Source organism: Sander vitreus, chromosome 12, assembly GCF_031162955.1.
Source record: "Sander vitreus isolate 19-12246 chromosome 12, sanVit1, whole genome shotgun sequence".
NCBI classification, from domain to species: domain Eukaryota; kingdom Metazoa; phylum Chordata; class Actinopteri; order Perciformes; family Percidae; genus Sander; species Sander vitreus.
This window is the reverse complement of record NC_135866.1, coordinates 13,703,534-13,714,878: the sequence shown is the minus strand read 5'-3', so window position 1 is coordinate 13,714,878 and position 11,345 is coordinate 13,703,534. Positions and strand designations below refer to the sequence as shown.

The 11,345-nt window shown below is 39.2% G+C and overlaps 1 protein-coding gene across 2 annotated transcripts; it reads right to left on the bottom strand.

Annotated features, from left to right (window-relative positions):
* Window positions 1–1,917: 1,917 nt before the first annotated feature.
* Window positions 1,918–10,705, bottom strand: wrnip1 (WRN helicase interacting protein 1). 2 transcript variants are annotated; one of them, XM_078264183.1, is made up of 7 exons: window positions 9,799–10,705; window positions 8,592–8,786; window positions 7,504–7,742; window positions 5,871–6,091; window positions 3,768–3,923; window positions 2,866–2,945; window positions 1,918–2,741 (listed from the first exon to the last, which is right to left on the bottom strand). In XM_078264183.1, exons 1-7 carry the CDS (start codon window positions 10,486–10,488, stop codon window positions 2,460–2,462), a joined length of 1,863 nt encoding a protein of 620 aa, XP_078120309.1. In that variant the 5' UTR covers window positions 10,489–10,705; the 3' UTR covers window positions 1,918–2,459. The 2 variants fall into 2 exon arrangements, with proteins under 2 accessions (XP_078120309.1, XP_078120310.1); XM_078264184.1 differs by lacking the exons at window positions 1,918–2,741; window positions 2,866–2,945 and adding an exon at window positions 2,965–3,073.
* Between the last annotated feature and the right edge of the window lie 640 nt (window positions 10,706–11,345).

Sequence of the window (11,345 nt, the reverse complement as noted above, 5' to 3'; positions counted from 1 at the left end):
CACCAGCGGCACCCTTTGGCAAGGTGTGTAAATTATTTTATTTATAAATCAATTTTCTCTTACTGTAAGTCTTAGCTAGCACTATTGAAAGTATTCACTTAAAATAATATTCAATAATCTTTAATTAATTCGAAAAAAGCTTGAACTTCTTAAAACCGATTCAAACGCCCTTAGTTAACAATTTAAGTAGTTTTTGACTTTCTCCTAATTTACACAATAATATAACAATTTTAGTAAAGGGGTGCGCGACTTTCCCTTTAATTTACACATTCATTTGAAATGTTTGCCAATACCTTGATGAAAAGCCATAATTGAACAAGTAAAGCAGATTTTAAGGGGTGCATGACATACATTGTGAATATTTGTCAAATCTCTCAATTATCATTTTCCGTCTATATTAACTCTTTATTCATACAGTATGTTTATTAAGGACCCCTTAAAACATCTACATTTCAAAAGCCCTCTAAACCCCTCAGTTTGACGCATTAGATATTGACTTTCAGAGATCCTGTAAATGGCCCATCAGCAAAACCAGATTGCCTTAACCATATTTTACAAATGATTATCTATTTTAAATACTCTCTCTTAATTAGTGCTGCAATAACAGAATACTAAGTTCCTCCTGCCTAAAACCTGGAAATCTTAAAATGTAGAAGCATATATTTGGGCTCTGTGTACGAATAAAACACTAACTCCTGTTTAGTAAAATAATCTTACATTTTGGTGGGGCCTTAACAGCTGTGGGTCTCTAGGATTGGTACCAGCTTTCAATTTGTGTATTGCATTGCATTATTGGTATGTCTGAATCTGCACATACTGTATACAGTCTGATTTTTAGCCGTTATCTGACTTCTTTGTTGGTACAGTAGGCTACACAGCAGTTTTGCCACCTGTAAAATGTAAGGAAATCTCCCAGGCTGTGTCTGAAGTGGTCTGGACTGCTGCCTATAAATACTGTAGGTCTGCATGATAAGCCAGTTTGTTTGGACGAATAAGAGATGAAACTGGTACTTGTCCTCCTCTTGGTGGTCACGACGGGTGAGTTCGCATTAAACACATACAGTTACTGTTTAATGAATTGATAAATGAAGTGTGTGGTGTACCCAGCTACCAGCCCGACACCACTCATGTGGTGAATGGGGAACAAGCCTCCAGGTTTCTTTAGAGTCTTTCTTCCCCACTTGTGGAGGAACACTTATTGCTCCTAACTGGTTCTTGACTGCTACACACTGCATCACGTGAGGAGAAGTTTATTTGTGGCATTTACATCTCAGATAAACAGAATTGGTATGTGGGATCTTGAATGAATCTATTTTTTTAGAACATTGTTACATTTTCAGGTTAGAGCATTAGTACACTAGATATTTACTTTTTAAACATATAAACAAGCTTTTTATTTTTCAATCCAGATTCCACGCAGGGTCTGGTTGGTTCTTGCTGAGCATGACATGAACAAGGAGGAGGGACCTGAACTGTCCATTATGGTGGCAAAAATGATCATCCATCCCAAATGGAACGACAACTGTGTGTCTTGTGGGTAGGTTATTAATTCTCCCTCCTCAACATAACCACTCCAGTGCTCCAGATCTGTGGTGATTAAGAAACACAGTAAACATGCCCTTGAAAAACTCAGAACAGCTGAGTAAATAAAAGTTGTCTAAATAAATACACCATCAAACAAGCACTCTACACAGTTAAATAGACCCTTAACCTTATTACTGATGTTTAATTCTTCGTGTTTCCTCCTATAATGTAGGAATGACATTGCCCTGCTTAAGCTGGAGAAAAGTGCTGTTATCAATGACAAGGTTCAGCCAACTTGCCTGCCACAGCATGGTTCTACTCTCGCCCACAACCAGTCCTGCTATGTCACAGGCTAGGGTCGTCTCTACTGTAACAAGTGACTGGACAATAAACTGTATGAAGACATTTTAATATTATATTTGTCTCGTTTTTCATCAAAATATATACAGATTATAAAAAATATAACATTCATGACATAAAGAAGCAAACATTTTAATCAGTTTAAAACAATATTTGACAACACTAAAAGGACAGGATAAAGATAAACCAACATATACATATTTACCATTGGAAACATTGGATTATCTTTTTAGGAAATACAAAGACTTTGTATTTTATTGTCATTTATTTCAACAGATTAAGGACTTTATTTTATGAACATATCTAGAAGTACTGTAAATGGTTAGTGTATCCTTGTTCAAAAACAGCTGACGAAAGTCAAATTGGAGATACATTTGAATGTAAAATGATAGTACTGATGGTTTACTGCGAACAATCAATTAATGAAAAGACATGTAAAAGTCCTAACTGTAACTTTCAATTTGGATCAGCAGCTACATAAAACTTAGATCACACCCTAACAACTGATCATTTGAGAGGATTGATTCCATTCAGCAGCTTTGGTTTCTAACCTGTTACAGCATTGCAACAGATCCTCATGGGTCGGAAGGCGTCCAGGTAAAGAAGTTGATTCCCTGCAGCTCGTCAGGTAAGTAGTCCTGCTCTACGGTGCCGCTGAAGGCTGGGTTGTATTTGTAGCCTTTAGCGTAGCCCAGTTGTTTCATCAGCCTGGTGGGGGCGTTGCGAAGGTGCAGGGGGACAGAGGGCAGAGGGCCTTTGTGGTTCCTCAAACATGCCTTCACATTAGCATAGGCCTTGTAGATATCCACAGATTTGGGTGCTCGTGCCAGATAGACAACACACTGAGCCAGGATCACCTGTTGAGCAGTAACAGAGGTAAAGACAGTGGGGTTTAAGCTGTATGTAGCAGCTATTGTAAGACTGACTGAAAATCAGGTTGATATGACTCCAAACCATCACTGATTGGTCAGGTAAGCCTACCTCACATTCAGGCATCCCGATGAAGTGACAGGCTTGGAAGGCTGACACAGCCTGAGGAAGAGCGGAGGAGTCTGCCATACCTGGGAGAGACATGGGACAAGAGACGGACGCCGCCCAGTCGGACCGCATTAAAGGATACATTTTCTGGCTCAAAATCTTCTCTCTCTCATTTCTCTTTAAGCATTCAGTTGAGTAAGTATTTTCTCTCCTGCAATAAAATAGTACAAGCTATTTCCATCCAGTGTTCCCATATAATGGTACGGGACATTTTAATAGGCAATTGGCCAGTCAGGCTATTTAAAGAAAGTGTTTAGTTTCTCACACATTACAGTACTGTTGTGAGTGAGAAAGTGCTGTACAAGTAATCACTATACTACTACCACTGCTACGAGTAACTTTGTATTTATATTTTACTCAAAAAATGTTACAAAATGCTTTTACTGTTAATTAGAAATTGCAACTAGTACAATATTAGTATAATAAATAACAAAAAACAACAACTACTACATTACGCATAATAAAACTACATACATCTACACGTAACTGCTGTCTAACAGAACAAGTGAATGAATGAAAAGTGAATTGATAAAACAGAAAGAATGAAAGTTAAAACAGTAAATTAATAACTTAATAAGATTTAAAAGAAGTAACGGATTTAGCTGGTTATGAGCTGGGATTTGGGATGTTAGAAAGAGTCTTTATTGTATCTCAAATAGAGCAACCATCTTAATGATGTTGCACAGCCATGCAAAGTTACAAACATGATTAGTAAAATATAATCTAAACCATATAGGTAACCAGAGGGCTGTGGTCTCATTTATAAGTTGGCAACTGCTTATTGAATGATCATAACACAGTAGATGAATAAATGCAGAGATGATATAATGAATCATTTCACCTACCGACATCCTCGCTGGCAAAGCGGACCAATCTGCGAGCCACATAGAGAGGATCCTCACCGCCCTCTAGCATGCGGCCCAGCCAGTAGAGAGACGCATTCTCATCGGAGCCTCTCATAGACTTATGCAGCGCTGAGATACAGTTATAATGCTCTTCACCTTTGAGTAACACACACAAACACACAAATACATGAAAAGAAGACCCATCATTCTTCAGGTGGCATTTCATCAACCATTTTCCAAATATTCTCAATGGTCTGAAGAAACACGCAACATTAAAACTGATCAGACCATATAAAGCCATAATGAAGGGAAGAATACTCTCCATTAAGGTCATTTGTTAAGCTGAGGGACAGTTTCATCACTCTGCAAGATGAAGGGAACAGAACATCTCAATCTTTTGGGACAGCTGATGTGTTATGCAACAGGACAGCGTTGATGGACAGAGGATGAAACAGTGAGTGGGAGTGGGGGGGCAGGGTGGGGAAGTGTAAATGATTGAGGTGGCTGAAACTACAGTATAAATATTGTAACTAGGATAAAAACCTTAAATACACATTTGTTTTATACATTAGTTAGCTATCACAGTTAAGAAAAAAACAAATCCTAGTACTTTCTAGTTTTATGAATGTACAGCATACCAATCCTATGCAGAGTCATAGTTTTATATACAATTTTGTAAGGACACTGGGGCTCTATTTAAATGTGTGTACTGTGTAATACATGGCACTCCTAAGCAACCGTGAGCACTGCTATAAACACCCCCAGGTTTGCATGCATTGTTGAGGTTTCTTTTTATCTCTTATCATTCAACCCTGTGACAGGATAGTGAACACCGTTTCTAGAAAGTAATACGATAGGGCTGTAAAGCTCAAAACCTCGAGTTATTTAGATGTCATTTAAAGTGAATATATTGATGGCAGGTGTTGCTCAGAAGATTTAAATATTTGGATTTGTAAAATATGTAGCAGTGTGTTAATGTGCAGAAATACTTTTATGAACTGTGTGACACACCCTCTTTTATAATCCTAAAACACGCTTCTTGATTCTGTTAAAGCCATCGTTGTCCCAGGCCTACTATTGCATGAATCCTTTTTAAATGGGCTGAGTCAGTGTTTCAAAATTAGACAGATGTCCTCTAATCTCAAACACGTTTTCCAAATTACAGATTCATTTCATACTATCAGGTGTATTCTGAACAGGGATAGCTCCAGTCTGTCATTACACATTTTTAAAATAAAAAAAAACTGTAAAATGGACAGAAGAAAATTTGGCTAGCCGGATCAACCGCGACCAAGAAAATGATAGCTCAGCGCTGGCTCCCCCCACACTCGCTTTGTATAAAACAGTGGTTGGCGTATTTTCTAGACATAGTTATGCTTGAGCTCTATGGTGAATGTAATACGCTTCCATACTAATGACCTCAGCATCACAAGAATTAGAGGAGAGTGACTAGGCAAGGTGTGATTTCTGTTTTTGTTTTTGTTTATTTGTTTTCCTCGAGACCGCGGAGGGTGGGGGGTGGGAGAGGGTTGTTGTTCTTGTTCAATTGTGTTTGTCTGTTCTGTATGTTTAAAAAATATAAAACTAATAAAAAAAATGGATAAAAAAACAACAAAAACTGTAAAATGGATTTTGCAAACAATAGGCTTCCCTGAATTTCAATTTTCTATTAGAGATTAAAAAAAGGAATTCCCTAAAGTCAAAACAAAAAAAGTTTTTAAACTACTACTGTGGCCCATAATTGCCACAACATCCAAGTAAATGAGGTATTAAGCTATAGATTTCAAAATAAAAAAGGGAAAACATATTTTAACTTGCTAGCTGCTAATCAGAAATGTTAAACAATACCAAATTTGAAAAAAACAAATGGAATCTTTTTTTTTCTGATAGTGTTTCACAGTTTTAGCCATTATTGGTTATACTTAAAGAATAACAGAAAATAACTGCATGGAAGCACAAGTTTTAGAGGTTACTTCTGGTATACTGGTAAATCTATGGTGCCCTAAAGTTGCACAAACCACTTCTCAAATCATTGGGGTTTACAGAGGTTAACTTTGGTTAGTAACAACTGTACAACTGACAAACAAGTACATCTGGGCTTACCAGCTTTATCATAGAGAATATGGGACCTCTGAAGACCTTCCTTGACGTGGTCCTCCTTCACCAGGATTTCCTGAGAACCATCTTTTCCTGATGGGTTGGGCCGGGCCGAGCTCACCTGAGCCTGAACAGCCAGCTGCAAACTGTTGAGTCCTGCTCTCGCGTCACCATCACAAAGGTAGGCGATGGTGTCCAGAGCTTTTCGTTCAATGAAAATCTTTGGCCTAGGAGAACAATAATGTATATCAGATGTACTGTACTGGTACAGTAAAATATAGTCTGTTTTTTTGTAAGGAAGCACATACAAACGATAACATATATTGCATCCCAAATATTAATGTTAAGAGTATTTCTACTTATTTAACTAGTCTGACAATAAGGTCACTGCAGAATTATTATATTACACCTGAGAAAGAAGGAATTCAAGGATGCATACTCAGATAACTGTTTTTTACTAGAAAATCAGACATTTACACCAGATATGCTTGCTGGGGACTTCTTCTCATCCTCATCTCAAACTGTCCTTTACTGATGAGCCCTCTGGAGGATGCCACTGTTTCTAGCTCCTCCCAAGTAAGAAACCCAAGTGCCTCAAATGGTGACAAAATTCGACCCATGTGCAGCTCTCTTCAGGTATGCACAGGACACATCATCCATATCCCTGGTGCATTCCTAAATGCTAGCACTTCAACAATGTTCAGTCTGCTCTGATAACTGCCTAACAAAAACATTTCTCCAATTACAGCAAAAGAACAAACACTATAAATGTGTAGGGAAAGGTACATTAGACTTGAAACACATTCTGAGTGTAACAGAGTTATAAAATTGAAAAATAGATATGAACAATATACACTCAGTTGCCAGTTTCTCTGTTGGGTTATACAATGAGGTGTTTCTGTTATTTACCTGACCCCAATTGATAAATAGGGTGGACAAAATGATAACTGTTAGTATAACGCAATACAATTCAACACTGTACACAGTACTAACACAAGCTACAGCCGTCAAAATGATCATAACGTTGAGTAAGCACCTCTCTAAAACACTTGCAACAGAAACTGAACATTATACCTTTCATGAAGGTAGGATTTATTGCAGGACAGTTGTATTGTATGTTGTATTAACTTTAGTTTAGGTAGGTGTACCTACAGTAATAAACTGGGAACTGAGTGTATTTTGTAATTGTGTTCTAAGCTGTGTAGTACAGGTTACTATGGTGATTTATCCCGGATAAAAGTGAGCCAGCTTCATTCTGGTTCAAACCTTAAATTAGCTGCTAACCCTTTCATCTTGCAACATGTTACATGCCTAGATTTCAGTGTATCCAAAACAAACAAAAATCGGACACAAATATTTGATCATCTCTCTGGAGTTTATAATCATCTCATACCAACTGCAGCCAGCAGTTAAGAACTGTCTTACTGTCTACAACTCATATGCAAATTCTTTTCTGTCAACATATCAGACCAGGCCAGAGCTGAGGGGATTGCTGTTGCTCCAACAACTACTAGTACGCTCCTCCCATATATATTATCTAACAACAGGCCTTCCACTCCACCAAAGGAGTTTGAGTTGTCTGATGACACCCGGCCATGATGTGTGACACTAAGGGCTTGGTCACCAGGGGTGCACTTACTCGTGACCATCCGATTGGTCTTGATCTTTGGGATTTGCTGGATCTCGTCCCAGGACTTTGATCCCCAGTGTGGCCACGGCCCTGTCCAGGATCGAGCCCATCGCCTCTACAGAGAGCTTCTCCAGAACCAGCACCCTGCATCTGCTCAGCAGGGCAGCATTCACCTGGAAGGACGGATTTTCTGTGGTTGCCCCGATCAGAGTCACTGTCCCACACTCCACGTGAGGAAGGAAAGTGTCCTACAGTTACACATACAGAGTGGGAAAAAGAAGAGAGCAAAGCAAACATGGGAGGAAAAAAACAACAATGACTACCTCTGAAATGACAAGATATCAAGGGTAAGTATATGTTTCACTATTATTGACCGAGCTGACTTATAGAGATTTACTGTCATGTAGCACAAGGCTACACAAAGTCTAAATATTGTTTTCTACAGTCAACCGTTTGTAAGGTTAAGGAATAGAAAGCAGTACAACCCTAAATAAGCTACTACATGCTGGCAATTTTACTGAAAAAAGAGGCTAAATCTTAAACCTAACCTATTTAAAATGTTGTGACTGTGTTAGAACGTTACAACAGAAAAATTATTTGTGCAACTCTTGATTTATGTTCTAAAATTAAATAAAAACAATTAACTGTAAACACATTCAGTTTTAGAAACAAAATAGAAACTATTATATCCTTTTCTACTGACTCACAAATAATAATATACATTTTCCAAGAATCAAATAAAGGAGCTTGGGTATTGATTGAGAGGGGATTTACTGAGTGTTTATTTTGAGTGAGCGCATTCTCATAATGGAGCAGTTAAGACAGGCTGTGGACAATATTTTTATTTTTGGACAGAGCCAGGCTAGCCTTTCCCCTTGCTTCCAGTGTTTATGTTAAGCTAAGCTAACTATCTCCTGGTTGTAGCTTCATATTTAACTGCCAGACATGAGAGTGGTATCAATCTTCTTAAAAAGAAAGGGAAGAAAAACTATCTGACCCAGAAATCCATGAAAAATACAATCACCGGCTGGATTTTGGAGTTGCAGCCTACAGTACAAACGCTGATCAGAGCACATATTTCTGGCTTAATATTCCACCTGTTGGGATTTGTTGAAGCGGTGAATTTCATCAATGAACATGATGGTTTTCCTCTTGCACAGTCGGAGCTCATTCTGCGCCTGCTTGATCACCTCTCGGACGTCATTGGTGGACGCGCTGGTGGCAGACAGAGTGACAAAACGAGCTGTTCCCTTCTTTTTACTGGCGCTGGCAATTATGTGAGCCAGAGTGGTCTGAAAGACAACAAAACACATACAAAAACGAAATATAATTAAAACACATGCAATGCCTTTTGGAATCTAAATGGGATACATTAGGAGCACCTATTTGGCATCTTTAATCTCCAGTTTTTGAGCCATTCATTTAATTTTCCAGGTCTTATAATTGCATCTACCTTTGAGGGCCTCTGTTAGAGAAGAACTTCAGTGATTTCTGTCTATTATTTGATCAATAATTATCCTAACATCCTCATAAATACAAGCTCCAAAAATAACCTTTCAAAAGGCCTTAATTGTGAAACATGAGCGCTGTTAGACAATTGACAGAGGGAGATAAAGTGTTACTAAAGCATGTCGACAAAGTTTAAGTATGGCAAACTGCTGTATGACAATCCACCCCAGTAGCTTGGCATACCTAAGAAGTCATTAACATGCTGTATTCAGCTCTGACAAAGAACAGTTGCAAGTAACAACCTGGCAGCCAGAGAAGAAATGACTTACTCTTTCAACATGCTGTAAATGTTTCAACTCTCTCTTTATCAAGTGCAAGAGAGGGAAGAGCGATACAATGCTATGCTACTACCATTGGCACAAACTGGAGCCTGTAGCCTGAGTACTGCTTATAGGAACTGCTTGTTATACTGTACTACTACATAGCGCTGATTTGACATTTGAATCATTAACCAATGTAATTACCTTTAAGACATGTACATTCAAGTATGTATACACAGTATACACGTGTGACGTAGGAACTTTAAACCTCCAGTGCACTGAGTTTACTTTTTAGTAAAGACATGTTGTGTGTAGTTGAAATAAAAAATAAATTGCATATTCATAGATTCTTGATTTTTAGAAGAATAAGTAGGTGTACTTTTTTTTTTTTTTAAACAAGGTCACTTTTTTAAAGCTTGAGAGAAAGCTACAATCAAGCATTACATATAAAACCGATAGGACATTAGTTAAGGGTAACGTTAGGTGATGCTGCATCATGGATGCTTCATCTAAGTCGTCACCACCCCGTCCCCACCTTTCCGCATCCCGGTGGTCCCCATAGGATCAGCGATGGGACTTCCTGGGAGTCCAGAAGTGACCGGAGGAGTGTTTGCTGGCCCACAACTTTATTTTGACCAAAGTATTCCTCCAGTGTGTTTGGTCTCAGGGTCTCCGCCAGAGGCGTGTTTATCGTTAGCAGTGTCCGTGGTGATAAATCAGTGGATGTCTTCAAATTCTGTCCGTTTAATCCAGAGGGCTGGCTCCTCACATTATCTGTACCTGGTCCTGGTCCTGGTTCTGGTTCTGCCTCGCCCAGCAAATTACGTTTAACTCCCTTGTTGACAGGAGATTGTGTACTTGAAACTAACCCGTTCCGTTCACCTTGGACTGAAACTTTACTCTTGTTGGTCTGAAACAGAGAAAACAGCACCGCAGATGACGGTGCACCAGCCATTGAGGAGGAGCTGGCCACAGTGTTGTTGACAACGGGGCTGGGTGGTCCAGTCTCCGCACTATTGCGAGATTTCTTTAAAGGAGGTTCGCTTTCGTCTGTTGCTGTTGCCGTTGACGGACTGCTGTCGGTAACGCTTGTTAGCAGACAAACGTCGAGGTGTCCGTTAATTGTGGCAGGCTTGAAGTCTTTAAAACAAACGGGACATTGCACCGCGTCCGGTGTTGTAGATGTCATCTCATTCGCCATGTTGATTTCTCTTAATACATCCATGGTTGATTCCCGCAAAACATTTGACCTTTGATCACGTGACGAAACACTGTTTTCATTTTAACCGTTGAAAAGTTGTTTTACCTAAACGTTAAACCCTATGTCCATTTGTGACTTTCCCTTTTAAAAGCTGATTATGACGTTTATTCGAAGAATATGTTAGTTTAACTTTTTAGTCGACTTTCATTTCTTCGCTGCCTGTATAGTGTGCATTCAAGTGCTGATGGGACGGTCTGACATCAGGACATTTCCTGTCTAGTTTGTGTTTTCGAAACAAACTCTAGGCTACATAAAGATTGACATTGTGAACTTGGAGTTGAGTTGTTTTTGTTTAACCGTTAGGATGGTAAGTCTGGCTAACGTTGCAAATTAAATGCGACTGTAACATTTTTCTTTAATGGAGGTCAATGGAAGGTTTTTTTCCCCTATAGGTTAATGTACATGAACGCAGCAAATCGGGTTATTTTGGAGTGTGGACTGGAGGACCTAGGGGTGCTTCCCAGTGGCGGATCTAGAACATTTTACATGGGGTGGCGAGAGATCTTGGCAGGGTGGCAGTGGAGATGGTACATGGGAACCCCCATATGTAAACGCACTGCTATGTCCTACTATGCCCCACAACACCCTGCTACGCCCTGAACTGCTACATCTTTGTTTTTTTTAATAGAGATTATTTTTTGGGCTTTTCCACCTTTAATTTGACAGGACAGCTTAAGTGAGAAAGGGAGAAGACATGCAGGAAATTGTCACTAGTCGGATTTGAACCCTGGACCTCTGCGTCAAGGCATAAACCTCTCAGTATATGTGCGCCTGCTCTACCCACTGAACCAACCCGGTCACCATTATCTTTGTTGTAGCCT

What these genes read in the sequence shown, in the direction of transcription:
- wrnip1 (XM_078264183.1), bottom strand. Translation starts at nt 10,488, where the DNA reads ATGGATGTATTAAGAGAAATCAACATGGCGAATGAGATGACATCTACA. An exon ending in GCTTCAACAAATCCCAACAG is followed by an intron (nt 7,743 to 8,591) that starts GTGGAATATTAA and finishes GTGTAACTGTAG; the next exon opens with GACACTTTCCTTCCTCACGT. An exon ending in GACCAATCGGATGGTCACGA is followed by an intron (nt 6,092 to 7,503) that starts GTAAGTGCACCC and finishes TTGTTCTCCTAG; the next exon opens with GCCAAAGATTTTCATTGAAC.